General features: G+C 31.9%; 1 protein-coding gene across 1 annotated transcript; it reads right to left on the reverse strand.

Moving 5' to 3' along the window:
* Positions 1-15,546: 15,546 nt before the first annotated feature.
* LOC117907460 (laccase-15-like) lies at positions 15,547-18,406 on the reverse strand. Its single transcript, XM_034821006.1, has 6 exons — positions 18,316-18,406; positions 17,928-18,079; positions 17,483-17,727; positions 17,262-17,390; positions 15,996-16,946; positions 15,547-15,851 (listed from the first exon to the last, which is right to left on the reverse strand). Exons 1-6 carry the CDS (start codon positions 18,403-18,405, stop codon positions 15,721-15,723), a joined length of 1,698 nt encoding a protein of 565 aa, XP_034676897.1. The 5' UTR covers position 18,406; the 3' UTR covers positions 15,547-15,720.
* Between the last annotated feature and the right edge of the window lie 205 nt (positions 18,407-18,611).

Below are 18,611 nucleotides of genomic sequence, written 5' to 3' on the forward strand. Positions count from 1 at the left end.
GGAAGCTTCTCTAGTTCACACCCATCCTGACACCTCTAAAATTGATCCCTTCAATGGGACATTCTTTAAGAGATGGTAGGAAAGCGTTTTCTCTGCAATTGATGTAGTGAACTTGAGACACATTTTGACTGACCTAAAACCAGAAGATGGTTCTCATTTGTTACCAACTTGGGAAACTGGAAATAAACAAGTTAGACATGCTATTTTGAGTACCTTTTCTAATGAACTTTTTGATATTTATTGTCAATTTAAAGTTGCAAAAGAAATTTGGGATACAATGAATAAAAAAATATTTTTTGGAAGATGCAAGAACTTAAAAATATGTCATAGGGAATTTTAGAAATTTCCAAATGACCGTTAGAGATGTACCATCTCAAATCCATGACTACCACTTATTGATTAATGACTTAGCTATTGAAGACATTAGATTACCCAAACCTTTTATGGTTGGTTATTTAGTAGAGACTTTTCCAGAGTCTTGGAAAGACTACAAAAATGACATGAAACATAAAAGGAAACAAATGTCCCTAGAGGACGTCATAATTCATATTAGGATTGAGGAACAAAACAGAAATAGGGACAATGTTGAGAAAGCTAAGAAATTGTCTTCTAAGGCTAGTATAGTAGAAGAAAAATCCAAGCCTAAAAACAATAGGTCCAGAAAGTAAAACTCTAGGACCAAGCCCAATGCATCAAACAAGGTCCAAAACCCAACTATTAAAAAAAAAAAAAAGTAAGGATCTTGTTTGACTCTGATAAAAGAGTTTTAACCAAAAATGATGCATTTGTGGGAAATGGCTATTATAATCAGGGTTTATTTATGTTGAATGTTTATGATATTATCAATAATAATGCATCTTCTTCTTCTACTTACATAGTTGATTCTTGTGACATTTGGCATGGTAGACTAGGACATGTGAACTTTTCATATATGAAGAAAATGGTTGAATTGAGTTTAATCCTTAAATTGTCCCTAGAAAACCATGGAAAATGTGAATCTTGTGTAGAATCTAAAACAACAAAGAAATCTTGCAAATCAGTTGAAAGAGAATCAAATCTACTAAGTTTAATACATAGTGACTTAGGAGACCTAAAAAATACAATGACTAGAGGTGATAAATGATTCTACATGACTTTCATAGATGACTACTCAAGGTATACAAGGGTATATCTTTTGAGAAACAAAGATGAAGCAAGAGATGTTCTCATCAAGTACAAAAATGAAGTGGAAAATCAACTAAGTAAGAAAATTAAAAGGCTTAGAACTGATAGGGGAGCAGAGTATGAGTCCAACCCCTTTAATTCTTTTTATGAAGATAATAGGATCATTCACGAAATTACTCCTGCTTATTCCCCTGAGTCTAATGGAGTAGCAGAAAGGAAAAATAGGACCTCAAAAGAAATGATGAATACAATGTTGGTAAGTTCAGGAGTACCCTTGAACTTGTGGAGGAAAGTTATCCTATCCGCATGTCATATTCAAAATAGAAAACCTTACAAGAAAATTGATAAAACTACTTATGAGTTGTGGAAGGGTTATGCACTTAATATAACATACCTGAAAGTGTGGGGGTGTTTAGCTAAATTTCTTCTCCCTTAACCTAAAAAAAAAAAGGAAAACTAGGTCCTAAAACCTTTGATGCAATGTTAATTCAAAATTTGGTGATACACCAAATAGATGTCAAGACTGCATTCTTGAGTGAAGATGTGGAAGAGGAAATTTATATAGAACAACTTGAGGGTTGTGTAATTCCAAGGAAGGAGAAAAAGGTGTGTAAGTTGGTTAAATCACTATATGGGTTAAAACAAGCTCCCAAACAGTGGCACAACAAATTTGATCATGTGTTAATAAATAATGTATATTCCATTAATGATGCCGATAAGTGTATCTACAACAAGTACGAGGATAACACATATGTAGTCATTTGTCTTAATGTTGATGACATCTTAATCTTTAGAACTAGCCTAGAGGTTGTGTGTGAGAACAAGAAATTCCTAAGTTCTAAGTTTGATATGAAAGACCTAGGAAAGGCAAAGATGATTCTAGGAATTAAAATAATTAGAACACCTAATGAGCTTAAACTTTCTTAAGAGCAGTATGTGAAAAAGATCCTAAGGAAGTTTGAACACTTTGATTGTAAACTAGTGTCAACTCTTTATGATCCTAGCTCACAAGTGAAGAAAAATAGAGAACATAGTGTTGCCCAAATAGAGTATGCTCAAATCATAGGGAACCTAATGTACTTAATGAACTATACCAAACCCGATATTGTTTATGCAGTAGGTAGATTGAGTTGGTACACCCAAAGTCCTAATCAGGACCATTGGACTATTGTTCATAGAGTCCTTAAGTATTTGAGAGGCACCATTAACTATGGTTTGTGCTTTAGTGGATTTCCAAGTGTCCTTGAAGGATTCAATGATGCAAATTGGATCTCAGATTTAGATGAGATGAAATCCACTAAGGGATATGTTTTCATCCTTGGTGGAAGTGCAGTTTCTTGGAAGTATGCCAAGCAAACTTGCATTACTCGGTCTACTATGGAGGTTGAGTTTATTACCTTAGAAAAGACAAGTTCTGAGGTTAAGTGTCTTAGAAACCTCTTAACAGATATCCCTTTATGGACGAGACCAACCCCGAGTAAAATATTTAATGGGATGAACAGACATATATGCCTAAGGCACAATATTGTGCGATAACTACTTGAAACCGAGGTTATATCCCTAGACTTTGTGAGGTCAAAGTTGAATTTGGCCGATCCTTTGACTAAACCACTAAATAAAAAACTAGTGGAAGAAACATCGAGGGGGATGGGGCTTATGCCTATTACATAAGTCAAGAGTGGTGGTAACCCAACCTATTAGAATGGAAATTCCATAAAGTAGGTTCATATGGGTAATAACAAATCACTTGTTGACTTGAGGTGCTCTATCAACTTTAATTGTATGAGAGTCTATCCCTAAGATGTAGATAGAGTGTATTCTACATTGATTAAGGTTAAGTGTTTACTCTTAATGAATACCATATTCTTTATGGATGGTGTGTTTAAATGCAGAACATACTTGATGGATTCACTTATATGAGAGTGGAGGTGGGGCCGTTTCCTATGAAAACTTAGGCAGGTTCTTTAGAGCTCTCATGAATATCCAAGGCGGGCATGGCCTATTTGTGCCAACCCGTTTTATACAACTTGTAGTGTAGTTGAGAAAACCAATGTGGATAAAAGTCCCTTGAGTTACATCAAGAAACACTAGTTATATCATTAGGATTATTGAGCTTAGTTTCCCTTCATTTCTTTAACCTTATTACCTTAGCCTTCATTACATCTTGAATCTTAAGACCACCTTGAGACCATGACATCATGCATTATGCTTGATGGCTCACACGTGGGCGAAATTTGAGATTGGTTGGAGATCACTTGGAGCATTATGGATGAGAAACTATGAGAGGGCTTACACTAATGCATAACCCTCTCATCGATTATTGATTTTTAATATGATAGCTTATACTAGGGCATGGTCATTTCATTCCCTCTCATGGAGCATGATAGATCAGGAGTCACTCGGATTCATATCGACATACATCCATTTTTTAGATATGGGTAAAGTTTGATTTTGATTAGACTATTTACACTAGGGAATAGCCATCTCACGGAGTTTATACTAGGGCGTAGCCCTCTTATTGGTGATTAGTTTTTGAGATAATAGCTTATATTGAGGCATAGTCACTTCCCTTCTCATCGAGCATGATAGACAAGGAGTAACTTGGATTCATATCGACATATATCCATTTTTTTAGATTTGGGATAGAGTTTGACTTTGATTTGACAATTTACACTAAGGCATAGCCACCTCAAAGAGATTATACTAGTGTATAGCCCTCTCATTGATGATTGATTTTCGAGATGATAGCTTATACTAGGGCATAGCCACTTTATTCCTTCTCGTGGAGCATGATGGATTAGGAGTTGTTTGGATTCATATCGACATATATCCATTTTTGAAATCTAAGATAAAGTTTGATTTTGATTTGACGATTTATACTAGCACATAGCCACCTTAGAGACTTTATACTAGGGCATAGCCCTCTCATCAATTATTGTTTTTTGAGATGATATGTTATACTAGGGCATGCCTTTATTCCCTCTCATGGAGCATGATGGATTAGGAGTCACCTGGATTCATATCGACATATATCCATTTTTGAGATATGGGTTGGAGTTTGATTTTGATTTGACAATTTATACTAAGGAGTAGCCATTATGCTCGATTCCCTACACTAGGGTATATTCGTCTTTTGGAGGAGATTTGATACTCCCTTCACATTATCGTATGAAGATAATTTAAGGAGTAGAGATCTATCTTGATGAGATTGTGTATGTTACAAAATAACCATTCTAGAGATTACAGGTTTAACATTTCAGATGTTACCTTATATACTAAGGCATACTCCTCTTATAAGTGCTTGATTTTGAAGATGATTAATTAATTTGGGTCTTACCCATTTTGACTTGATATATTCATGTTGGGGCATAACCCACTTAGTTGGTGATTGATTATTTTTTGAAATGACAATTTATACTGAGCATAATCACTTAATTTGACTACCTACATTAGGGTATAACCATTCTCTTAGAGGTGATCAGACATTCTTTTCATATTGGAGTATGAGAGATGGTTGAGAAATATTAATTTGATGTCTTTTATATTCGGGCATAGCCATTTGAGGGAGTATTCATACTGGGGCATGACCATCTTATTGATTTTCTAGAACATTGGAATTACGCCACTTGATTAAGGTTTTTTATGGGTTATAGAGATGATGATGCCTTGGATCCAATTTTGTCACCATACTTGGTCTGATTTAGATACTCTCCTACATTTATTTCATTTCATAACACTCCTCTTTTGTTATCTTCACACCTATATCTTGTATTCAATCCACTCATCTCATTCCATCATGACATATAAACTTATTTTGCTTCCAGATCATAGGAGGATGTAGACCAATCATGAGTTCCCTAGTCAAACTTTCATGTGCCTTTTGGATACTGAATTTAACATCTTCCATGATGGCAAGGCTTAGTAGATTGTCGATTGTTTGTGATGTTTTTCATTTGATAGCCTACATGTCATGACATGACCTGGTGCATATTTAGACTTAGAGTTTTAGTTAGCTTTGTTTTTGTTCATCATTTGGTTTTATTTTGATAACATGGTCCCATGACACATAGTCTTATTTAGCTTTTCTAATTGAGGATTAGACATTTTCATCTTATTTTTTATGAGTGTATCTTAGAGTACATTGGTTGTTGTATAACATTTCGTATATTTTGTCTTTTCCCTTTTTAGTTTTATGTTAGTTGTCTTTCAATCTTTGGTATTTTCTTAGTCATCATTTGAACCCTGAGTCACACCATTAGTTCATCTTTGTCTCACCCTGGAACAACCTCAAGCCACACTTTTAGGTCATTATTTGGCCCTCGGTTCAACCTTCATGCATCTTTAAGTTTTCTCCTCTTCTCTTATCTATCTTGCTCACCGATCAACCTAAGCTTTATTGTTAGATCATCTCTTTATCATTTTAGATGAGCCTTGAGCTTTAAAATTAAATCCTCTTCTCGATCACCCTTTACACTCAAGCTACACCTTTAGATCATCATTTAGCTAAGAGCTACATTTTGAGTATTATCCTAGTCACTTTTTCAGTCATCGTGACTGTGCCTTACTATCAAAGTTTAACCCATTTTAAAGTTTCTATTAGGGTCAAACCCAACTATGTAGCTTTCTATGTCTTTATTAGTACCGTACCCTAATTGTCCAACCTTTTTATGTTTTTCTATTAGTGTCATGCCCCTATTGTCCAGCATCTTTTATGTTTTCTTAATACCGCACCCTAACTATCCGACCTCTTTTTATGTCTCCTGTTAAAGCTGCACACTAGCTATTCAACCTTTTTATACATGTTTTTTTAGTATTGTGCCTTAACTATTTGACCTCTTTTATGTTTTCTTGGAGTTGCATCATGGTTGTCTAACCTTTATGTCTCTTATTAGTGTCATGCTATGACTATTCGACCTTTTTATGTTTCCTGTTAGAGTTGTGCCTTGATTGTCTTACCTTTCATGTCTTTTCTCATATTATGTTTTCAACTATCCAACTTTTCTATGTATTTTTTTAATGTCATGCCCTAACTGACTGACCTTTTTATACTTCTTTCATTGTTGTGCTTAAATTGTCAAACTTTTATTATCTTTTTTTAGTGTCACGTCCTAACTATCCAACCTTTCTATGTCTTTTTTAATACACACCTCGACTGTTTGGCCCTTTGTGTCTTTTTTTAGTGTCATGTCCTTACTATTCAACCTTTTTATGTCTTTTTCGTGTCACACTTAAATTGTTTGACCTTTTTATGCTTCTCCCATTGTCATGCCCTAATTGTCTATCCTTACTATATCATTTTTAATGTCAAGCCTTGATTGTCCTACCTTTTTATGCTTCTCCCATTATTGCACCTTGACAATTTGGTTTTCATGTTTTTTTTTTTAGTATTATACCTTGACTGTCCGACCTCCTTTTTATGTTCCTCTTAGTGTTGCACTTTAACTGTCCAACTTCTTTATGTTTCTTTTTTAGTGTTGTGCCTAAACTGTCAAGCCTTCTTATGCTTCTCCTATTGTCGCACCCTAACTATCCAACCTTTCTATGTCTTTTTTTAGTGTCGCACCTTGACTATTCGACCTTCTTATGCATCCTCCATTTTTGTGCTCCGATTGTCCAATCTTTCAATATCTTTTTTTAGTGTTGTGCCCCAACCATTCAAACTTTTTAGGTTTCTTTTAGTGTTGACCTTGACTATATGACTTCTTTGTGTTTCTGTTTAGTGTCACACCCTAAATGTTTGGCCTCCTTATGTTTTCTTAATGTCACGCCCTAATTGGCTAACTTTTTTATGTCTTTGTTAGTGTCACACCCTAACTATCTGACTTTTTTTATGTTTTCTATTAATGTCATGCCCTGACTATCTAACCTCTTTTATGTTCTTTTAGTGTCACCCCCATACTATTCGGCCTCTTTTTGTCTTTATTAGTGTCATGCTTTGATTGTCCAACTTTTTCATGTTTTCCTAGAGTTATCTTCACTATCCAACCTTTTCATGTTTGATAAAAGTCGAGCCCTGACTGTCTAACTTCTTTTAGGTTCTCCTAGAGTCACACCTTGATTGTTAGGTTTTCTTTGTGTTTTCTCTAGTGTCCATGCCCTGATTACCCGACCTCTTTTCATTTTTATTTTATTAGCCTTGAGTCTTTTCTCTAATCATTAGTTTCCTCTATTTTCTTCTTCCCTCTCTTGTTCTCCCGTTCATTCCCTCCTTTGGATAGCAAGGTCCCTAGTGTTTCACATAGATATTGTCACTACCCTATTCAAAAGAGTCTCCCTTAAGATCCACGTAGATATTGCATGTTTCTCTATTAGTTAATCAATGAGCACGTTTCATAACCTTAGAGAGTTTGTGTCTTATAAAGACAAATTTTAGACAAATTTGGTGATCTTTCTTGTACTTTAGTAGAGCCCACTTTGTTTAGTTGGTTTATACACTTATTTCACTTGTGAACTCTTCTTAAAATAGACATATTTATAGATCCCAAAATTTACCCCAAGCACATTCTCACTTTTTATTTTATTTTATTATTTTAATACTATTTATTTATTTATTTGATTTGATGTTATTTTTACTTTCTTTTTTTCTTTTTCTTTTTTGGTTCATTCCTTGTTTTTCACCTTTTTTTTTCTCCCACTATCGTGTAACTGCAATGCCCCCTTTCCTCTTCTTATTTTTCCCTCTTCCTTCTCTTTTCTTTGTTTTTTTTTTTTTTTTTCCTTCCTTTTTGTTTTTCTTTCTTTTTCTCTCTTCTCTTTACTCACCCTCTTTCCCAAATGCATCTCCAACCATCACCTACCTTCCCCATCTTTCCCTTTTCTTATTTCTTCTCATTTTGTTTTTCTTCTTGTTACCTATATTTCTCTTTCTCACCTTGAAGATCCATAACCATGGTTGCCCCATACTCACCATGCCATCGGCGAGCCATTATTGGACTATGATCTCTTTTCTCCCTTTATTTATCTCTTTTCTTCACTTTCTCTCTCTTTCTCTTATCTCACCCATTTTCTTTTATTTATTTATTTATTTGTTATTATTATTATTATTATCTCATTCTTTCCCCTTATCCCTTATTCAGCATTGCATTCGAGAAATGGGTAAGATTCTTTCTCCTTATCCATTATACCATATTGCATTCAAGAAATGGGTAAGATGGTCCTTTTCATTTTCTTATTTCTTTAGTCATTTTATTTTTTATTCCTATAGTAATTGTTCTTGATTGTTGAGTTTACTTGCTTGGACTTTAGATAATTTCACTTGGAATTTGCATATTATATGTTGATCTTTTTTTAGATTTTAATAAATTAAGTTATCCAAAAATCTTTTAAAAAAATAAAAATAAAATAAAATACATCCAATAAGACATTTTCATTAAATAAGAAAAATGGACCAAAAAATTTCTTTTAATAAAAATAAGTTTTAGACATCTTTTCTTAGATAAAATAGTCCAAAATTTTTTTTTTTAATAAAAGAAACAATTCATAATTTTAAAATAAATAAACAAATAAATGGTTCAGAAATCTTTTTTCAAATAAAATAAAAATAAAACAGTCTAGCAATCTTGTTTTAATGAAATAACAGTTCAAAAAATATTCTTTTTAATAAAATAAAGTTTTCTTAATAGAAAGTTTAGATAAATGTTTTTTGAGGAATCTAAATTTTTTTAATAAAAATTCAAATTTTTTTTAAATAACAAATGGTCTAGAAATTCATTTGTTTAATTAAAATTTCCAAAAAAATTTTGATTTTTAAATAAAATTGTCCAAAAAGTTAATTTTAATAAAATCGTCCAAAAATTGATTTTTAAATAAAATTCTCTTTCCTTGATAAGAATGGGATTAAAAGTAATTTTTATAAATAAAGGTCTTAAAGAATTTTTTTTAATAAGAATAGGATAAGTAAACCTTTAAGTCAAACTGAAAGACCTTTTTTTTTTAATATATTGATAACATAATCTTTTTCTAGATGAAATCCAAAATTCTTTCTTAATAAAATTGGAATCATTGGGAATAAATTTGTGAAATTCTTTCTCTAAATAAATTGGTAATAAAGAATCTTTTTCTAGGTAATATATATATATAATAAATTGGGTTGAAATTCCTTCTTATAAACTTGTAAATATCTTTCTTTAAGTTTGTAGAAATTTTTTAAAAATAAATAAAGATTGAATCAAAACACTTTTTAAAATAAATTAGTAATATTCACCCCTTCTTCATAAGGTAAACAAAAATCATTTCTTGTAAATCAAATCAAATCTTTTGTAATAAATTGAAGCGTTGTGAATAAATAAATTCAAATCATTAATTTGAAATTGGTGTTAATATAAATGAATTCTTTGAAAATTTTTGGAAATTGTATTATGATATTTGAAATAATAAAATTTTTCTAATAAATTATTTTGTGCATTTCTTACGTATCATTTTTGCATATCCTTATAATTTGCTTTTGCATTGCTCCATATACTTATATTAATTTTTTTTCCAATATCCATGATTAATTAATTAATTGTAATAATTCACTCTAATGTGCTTAGTAAAAACCTTTTTAAGGCTTAAAAGAGTGTTACTATGGTACCTTCCCATAGGTAACCTAACCTCTAAATTCATATTTGGTTTTTGCAAACACGTCTTTTATTTAAAAATGGAGTTACACTAGAGCTTTATTTCTTATTATTTATTTATTTATTTTTAAATAGTAAGTGATGACTCCAACTTTTCAAAAAAAAAAAAGTTTTTTTACAATAAAAACAAGTTTCACCGTCAAGTGGGGACGCACATGAAAAATATGGGTTTACAATTGTATTTCTTAGACTTAAAATATAAAAGAATTACTAAATCAACGAATGTTGTAGTTTTTAAATCTTTGATCATAAAAGATTCAAAGTACAATAGAACAAATAGTTTTCAAAAGAAGATAAAAAGTTTAAAATGGAAAATCTAACAATAAAGACAATGAAACAAGGTGATATGTAGGAGTTAAATAGAAAAATCTTTTATCCATGAATATATAGTTTATTTTGTAGAAAAAAAAAGGTCAAAAGAAATATTGCATACATTAATAGATGAAGTAGATAAAAGGGATTTAAGTAATTTGATATTTACGCTTTAGTTAGATAACATCAAATAGAAATTTGATATTATTAGTTTCCGTACTAAATTTAGAAATCTATCAAATGGATGTTAAGATTATCTTTCTTTGAATGGTTATACCAATTAAAAGTATATGGGGCAACCTAATGGATTTATTGTTCTAAGACAAGAACACAAAATTAGGGATAGATACATTTAGCTAGGTTGGTTTTTAACCAATCTAAGAATCAAATAGGAGTTGATTGGTTTTAACTAAAGTACAACAAATTTATTTATTTACTCAAACTAATCCAACTTAATATCAGTTCAATTCAGTTTAGTTAACTCAATTTAGACAAAAAATTTGAGTCTATATGTTTTTTTTCTCCACATTGACCATAAAACCAATATGATCAAATTGTTTTAGATAAAAATAATTTTTTTTACAAATAATACAATTAAAAATTTTAAAAATAATGTGTAGGAGCAAACCTATGGGTTATTTGCTTGTTGGGAGTAAGTCAATGAGTAGTATTATTGACATATTGGGTGCTTGTGACTTGAAATTATATTATCATCATTATTAAGTCCCATGATCTTAAATTTTAGATCATGCTTATGCCATAAGCAACTTGTAATTTTTAATAAAGCCATAGGAGTTAGGCTCCAAACCTCCAACACCAAATTGTAGCCCAGCTAAGTTGGCTTTGGATGAGCATGATTTAACTCACAAAGTCCCAAGATTCTCCACAGCACTCCAAAATCCAAGAAATTATATTTGTCCCACTCCTCTACTACTTAGGTTTGTTTTCCAATCCACTTTTGGTAAGTGATCTAGGTTGAAGCTGCCATGAGCCAAATACTCAAACTAGTTTAATCTCTAGTTTCACTATACTACCAAAATAGAGTAATTCAAGTAGAAAGAACCAATGGCACATGCATGACAAGTTTTGTTGTTGAGGAGGTTTACAAATAGTCTGTGGAGATCATTTTCTAGTATAATTTGGGACAACTACTGGTAGGGTTGCCTATGAACTATTATCCAAGGCTAGTTAGGCTATCAAACAATGCAAATTGAAGATTTAGGGGCCAAATGAAAGTAACCAAGTTTGAAGTTGATGGAATTACTTATTAGCGCAATACAAAGGCTTATCTTAAACACCTTCTCAATACACTGCTTCAAGTGGATTAACTACATTCATGCACTAAAGACTTCCACAACAAAGGAAATTTTGCAAGAATAATCTAGAAAGCTACTACAAAAGAGAATAGTCTTGTGAACATATGTAATTGATTTTGCATTAATTAAGTAAGATGGCTTCTAAAGTTGGGTAAGTTGTTTAGAATTTTTAATAGGGAATTTGAAAACATCACAGAATTGATCTAAGAGATGTTTACTAAGTTCTATCATGATAATAAAGTATTGAGGAAAAACCGTACCACCAAAACCAAGTTGCATTTGCTAATAATACTTGCTACATTTCTATTAAGAAAGAAACTATCTAGTGATAGAGGACAAGTTAATAATTTTAGTTCATGAAGTTTTCACTACCCAAGCTAACATCAAAAGCTATAACAAGACAAATCCTAATAAGGTAAGATAAAAGGCTCACAGAAGGACATCTTGCTCCTTGTTGAAAGTCCCATTCAATTGCAAACTTACCACATCAAGAATGCTCCCTCTACTATAATTTTCTCATACCCAATCCACAACACTATTATTATAGTTGTTTTGCATGCCCTTTTTTTTTGGCTTTCTAAGTTAATTTTTATTTGGTTATAGCAATAGATTCATTGGTGTGTTAAATTCTCTTATGGGTAATTCCTCAAACATGTTGTCCTTATTATTGCTATTAAGTATTGCAATATGAAATGATAAATTAAAATTCTTATATTTAAAATCAAATGGAAGCACAAGAATTAAAAAATGCAAACATAAGAGAAACACTCAAATCCAATTCCAAAGAGTAGCATCAAAATTTCCATATCTACAAAATTCAAGTGTTTAGATTTCCAAAAATGAAAAAAAAAGGGGGGGTTCATTGAGAGAAGTCCTACATCTATAAAACATTAAGGTGTGAGGTTAAGAGAGAGAAATTCAATCCATACCTGATCAAGGTGTGAGGTTAAGAGAGAGAAATTCAATCCATACTTCATACGGAGACATGGATTCAAACACATTGACTAGATTTGAATAATGCAATTCATACATGGGAACTTGTATACCAAAAAAATGTTGGTTTTTAGAGGCACTGGAAGGTGGTTGAAGTAATGGTGGTGGTTGTTAAAAGGGTCAATGGTGGTGGGAAGCCATTGTGAACCACTGGTGAAAAGGAAGTTAGCTGAATTGGAGACTCGGTGAAGAAGATAATGTGAGCTTGGTAAAATTTCCTCCAACTTTTCCTTCTCCATTTCTTATTTTCCTAACTAATTTTTAAGGAAAGTAGTAGGGAAAATATTACAAAATTTTCTTTAGTATTTTCCTCTTTTTTTTTCCATCATGTTTTTCATGTCACCCAAACAAAGGAAAATAATATTCCAAAACATTTTTTTTCCTTTCCCTTGCATTTTTCCAAAACTAAAAACAACCTTTATAAATAAAAATTAAGAATTACAGCAAGACTGTATATTCTTTCTCTTTATTCCTACATTTCTACATCCACTACTCTATTTTACATTATATTTTTACTCCCTTCTTCAATCAGCATTCCTCCCTTTATATAGAGTTATCTTCACACCAATGCATAAGATAAGAAAGATGAATGAACCTTGGGCTAAGGTTGGACAACCGGTGGTAGCTAGTCAAGGCTAGAAGTCAACTTTTGATTGATTTTTTGGGCATGTGCAGCAATGTGTGGACCCCTCTTTAGCATGAAAATGGCTAGAACATGTTAAGCTCTTTTATTAGATGATGTGTCAACCATGGGGCAATCATAGGGTGGGGAATATATGGTAATTATGCAAATAAAAAAAAAAAAAAAAATGGTATCCAATTATATAGAAAGAAATCTTCCAACATTTGATATAATTATGTAAAAATTAAGAGAAAATATTTATAAAAAAAACATATTAAATCTAAAAATAGGGACTTAATAATAAAATAAAGTAAAAATGTAAAACTAAAACCAAATATTAAATATGAATATAGTTTAAGCATTAAAAATATCATTGTTTATGTTTAATCATTGGGTTTGCTAGAGGAGTTTATATATATATATATTAGTTTTTTCTTTTTTTAATCCTATCTCCGTTGTTGATATTAACTAAAGTGAACTTGTTATCAGTAGATTCAATTTAGTCATGTTGGTTGATATCAATAGGTTATTTTTAACTACATAGAAAAAAATCAAATATTTTTTTCTTTTTCTATTCGACCAAAAAACAAACATCATCTAGAATTTTAGGTAATAAAAATGCTTTGACTAGAAACAAATTTCATATGGACCACTATCAAATACCATACACGGGAGAAATCTGGATCCTCACTCTTTGATTCTAATGATGCTACCTAAAACAAAATTTTATTTCATGTCCTCTATTATGAGTGGACAACCATTCCTTCTGTTAGATTTTAGATAAAGAACGAATATTGAAGATTGGAGATGTAAGAAATTAGGAGAGAAATTAGGAGATCCTAATTTTAAATATGTAACAAAGTTCTATAATCACTTCAATCCACATTTTAAAAATTGTATTTCTTTCCAATATGGGAGCAAACTTTTTCTTTCTTTCTTATATATTTCATTTGGGAATGATTTAAAAATAAATAAATAAAGGTCCTTCTAAATATTTAAAAAAAAACACTTTCTTATCAAAATTAATTAGGTGGATGGTAAGGTCAAATTTAGGATAGCTTCATATTTTTGCTTTAACTGAAAATAAAAATAAAAATTAAAGTAATAATTTTTAAGGGATAATATTGATGTTGTAAAAGTTTTATTAAACATGAAATAACTTCTTATGTAAACAAAAATAGAATTATAAAATTCTTATAAGAAATAACATTTTTATGACTTCAATATGAAACATTTTTTAAAAGTTGTAAGTTTTAAAAAAAAATTAAATAGGTATAAAAACTTTTATTCAATTTAATTTTATTTATTTTTAACTCTTAAAAGTCAATCCAAATAAAATTTAAATTTATTTCAAAATCACTTTTAAAAATCCAAAAAGTCACTTAAAAATTTCTGAACACTTTTTTTTAATTTACGTTTAAATACTATGTGATTCTTTTTAAAATCATTTATAATGTCAAAATATTTTTTTTTATGGATAAAAACATTACAAATAAAAAACATTTTAATCACAATTAATTTATTTTTTAATTCATGAAATTTTATTTATTGTTATTTATTTTTTGGGATTTAATTCTTTACAATTATTTTTGAGTGTTTATAAAGTATAATTAGGCCATGCCCAAATTTATCCTTTTAACTCTATCTATTAGGTATAGGTAGCGTAAAATTTTGGCCTCTCTCCACCTATCTTCGCTTCTGACATTGTCATGCACTGCTTCATCAACTTTAGGTCATGCCCAAATTTATTCCTTTAACTCTATCTATTAGGTATAGGTAGTGTGAAATTTTGGCCTCTCTCCACCTTTCTTCGCTTCTGACATTGTCATGCACTGCTTCGTCAACTCTAGCCACAACTACTAATGATGGAAGAAAATGAGACAAGGTCAATGAATAATTTGTTAATTTATTTCTTAATTCAATAACATTGAAATGTCAACTGGACTTTACAACTTTCCTGCCTGCCAACTTAATTTATTGACTTATTGGAGAGTTAGGTCAATTGCAACAACTTAGTTAATTGGTAAGTGGCTTTTCTCTAAACCATAAATTCAAATTATCAATTCCTATGTTTTAATTTACAAAAATCAGTGATTTGTTTTATTATTTTAAATTTAAAGAAGCAGGAAAGGGTTTACTTTAATGTAAAATAAAAAATAAAAAATAAAAAATGGGAGCTGAAAAGTAATCAAATCACTACAAAACAGAATTGGAGTTCTTTTGGTGTGGGGTTGAACTCAATTTGTGGTCGGTAATTTTTTTTTTTTTTTTTTCCTTTTCCTTTATCTTGGTGTAGATTTTGTGATATTGTTACTAAAATAGAAGGTAAAAATATAAATTATATACAAATTATTTTAACTATTGTGGACATGGCATCGGGAGGCTTCTTAGCATTGTACTCGGCTATTTAATGAGCTGTTCATATTGAAATTAATTAAGGTTGAAACAGGAACATAACATCAATCTCTTTTCCATAATCAAAGACTTTCGTGGCAAATTCCACCATATCATATATCAAAGATTATTCAAATTCCATTATCTTTATAGACTTTTAACAATCCAAGAAATTGACGTTAATAATACTAGACAACATCTATGACTTTACATTATTCTTCTTATGAGCAGAAAATAAATCATGAAAGCTGAATAATATGAATATTCAATGAAATCTTTGGCATGCTATTTCTTTGCAGCTTCAACATGGCAGCATGTCAGATGGAGGAGGTAGCATTTGAGCTTCTGGGTGTTTACCATTTTTCACTATGAACGCAGTTTCCATGCCCCAACTCAGATGACGTTCTATATGGCAGTGCATGAACCACACTCCTGCAACAGAGAAAATACACAACATTACACCTAACTTAATTGTAATATTAAGAAAAATTATTTCCTTGGTCTGCAGGTTGGTAGTTTCAAGGGTTTTTTTTTTTTTTTTTTTTCTAATAGAGGACATGAGTGCTTGCAACATACCAGGGTTGGATGCCTCAAATCTGATTGCAACCCAACCATTCCTAGGAACATAGATGGTATTCTGATGGGGAGGATCCACCAGATTGTAGCGTAAAGGATCCCTATTTTCATCGAAATTCCCAATTCCCCATCCAACAACATAGAAACTGTATCCATGGAGATGCATGGGGTGGGTTGTCCCTCCAATCAAGTTTGTCCCTTGAAAAACAATCTCCACTGTGGAGTTATACTCGAGCACCCTTACTTCTGTTCCTGTGCTCGGCAACTGATAGAGTAATGGAAGATAATCATATGTAAAATTGAACACTAGTGGTGGAAAGCTAGGAAATTTATCTCCATATACACCACTGATGTTATAATAGTAAGCTTCCAGTATGTCAATTGTAGGGGTATGGAAGCTTATGTTGTTTATACTTGAGGCGGACCGCGTCCCATTGACCCCTAAACATGAATCATTGACACATGGGTACGAGTTTAAAGAAACGGTGTAAAACAAGTTAGTGCTTGTGCTCAATGGGACATTGCAAGGATGCTCCGCATTTGCTAAGCTTCGGAGGCTGGCCATGACTTGAAGTGATGCATTTGTGTCATTGTATGCAGGTAAATAAGGCAAGAAGGGAGGTGAAGATGGAGTGTAGTATCCCTTGTACTGTATAATAGTTGTGGTGGTTGTGTTATCATAAATATTAAGACCTGTTGGGGCTTCAGAATAAGTTATAGCCGCCATGTAATAGTGATCCGGGCGTTGGTTAGCTTCTAGTAAGACATCGAAGGTTTGGCCAGGAAATATTGTGATATAATCTTGTGTCAATGGTTTTGTGTAGCTACCATCTGTTCCAACCACTATCATTTTATGCTTGGCAATGGAGAAGAAGAGAGGCTCGTGCAAGGCAGCATTGATTATGCGAAGTAGATAGGTCTTTCCATGATCCACTGTTAGCTTGAATGTGCCTGCAATTAGAAAGGGAAAGTTGTATACTTATGACTAGCCAAAAGAAAAAGAAAAAGTTTCCATGAGGATCCACCAATTATGAAGTGATTGATTGATCAGGGGTGTAAATTTGGCTTCATAGTTTAAAATTATATTATGACTAGCCTTTTCTCATGTGTTAAATCATGGCTCTACCATCCTCGTAGCTATAGTCCTCTTTTTTAGCATTAAGCTTTAAATATGTTAATGTTTATAAGAAAAAAATAATATGGTCAACAGACAAGAAAATGACATAGTGTACAATTTTAAAATGGGAAGTTAAACTTAATTTGTACCTGATTTTGAGCATGGAAGTAGATCACCAGGTTGTCCATTTATCAATAAAGAATTAGAGGCATTGACATCAGCTCCGGTTGCAAGCACTTCATCTCGAACCGCATTCACATCACTCATCCACCATTGCCCTACATTTCAACAACTCCAATAATTTTAGATTTTGTTTTACGGGTTAATTCATAATATGTAAATTAACATTTAAAAGTAACAACACTTATACCTAATATGATGAGAAATTCTGCGTTAGGTTTGTGAAAAGGATACTTGGTTCCATTCTTGGGATAGATGATTATAGCTCCATGAACAGTGGCTCGGGTCCAATCACTATGAGCATGCCACCATAAAGTGCCTTCCTCAGAGGAAAGGATGATCTTCTGACTAAACTTTGACCCTGGCTGAATTGGGCATTGTGTGATATACTCAGGACCATCTGTCCATGGATATCTAGGCATGTTCACCCCATGCCTACAAAACAATAACTATACATTAAAACAAGTAACATCAACTGTATTTCAATGGAACTGAACCAAATAACCCTAAAGTATTGTTTTAAATTTGACTTTGTTTGCAAAGCAATATATTGCAGCCCCATCTTAAAAATAAAAGAATGTTGCCATGTAGGCATGTTGCCACCGCTCTTTCTCTAAGACATGTTCAAGACCTACCAGTGAATGGTGATGTTTTCTTTTCCCCTGTTATAAACGTCGACAATGATTGTCTCTCCTTTCATAGCATGTATAGTAGGTCCCGGAAATTGTCCATTTACTGTTAAGATGTCCTTGGTGCTACAAAGTCTTGTATATGAAGCTTCTCTCACCTACAACCAATTAAAAGTTAACCATGTAACCTCATCCCAAAAGAAATATTACATGCATGAATAGTTGCATAGATCCATTTATGCAAGTGTATAACCAATTAGAAATTGATACCATGCATGAACGACTCAACAACACCAGGGTAAGGGGTCCTACCATAGAAAATGAGAGTCATATTGCTCCTTAAATATTATGATCAAAAGGTGTCATTAAGGCCAGAACCATAAAAAATATTTACCACAAAAGTATGCCGACGGGTTGAAGCTTGGCAATGGATGTCACCACCAAAAAGTTGAAACACTAAAATTTGCAAGAGGAAAACCTTCATGATCAGCCACATCTTCTTAGGAATAGAAGCGTCTTCTCTTGTCCAAAACAAACTCCTTCAATTTTCTTACTCCTTTTGATGTGTTTCTTTCATATATATGATTCATTATATAGTCATGATAATTCTCTTGGGAAACAATACTTCCTCTCCACGTTTCAATATAATAGGAAGTGATTTGAATGTGTGTTGGCTTTTAATGTTCTTTG

The sequence above is a fragment of the Vitis riparia genome, chromosome 18 (assembly GCF_004353265.1).
Source record: "Vitis riparia cultivar Riparia Gloire de Montpellier isolate 1030 chromosome 18, EGFV_Vit.rip_1.0, whole genome shotgun sequence".
Classification (NCBI taxonomy): Eukaryota; Viridiplantae; Streptophyta; class Magnoliopsida; order Vitales; family Vitaceae; genus Vitis; species Vitis riparia.

Bases quoted from the DNA above. Each gene is read 5' to 3' on its own strand.
- LOC117907460 (XM_034821006.1), bottom strand. From the start codon at position 18,405: ATGAAGGTTTTCCTCTTGCAAATTTTAGTGTTTCAACTTTTTGGTGGT. The intron at 18,080-18,315 runs GTAAATATTTTT...AATTGGTTGTAG, and splicing joins CCCGTCGGCATACTTTTGTG to GTGAGAGAAGCTTCATATAC. The intron at 17,728-17,927 runs GTAGGTCTTGAA...ATTGTTTTGTAG, and splicing joins GAAAACATCACCATTCACTG to GCATGGGGTGAACATGCCTA.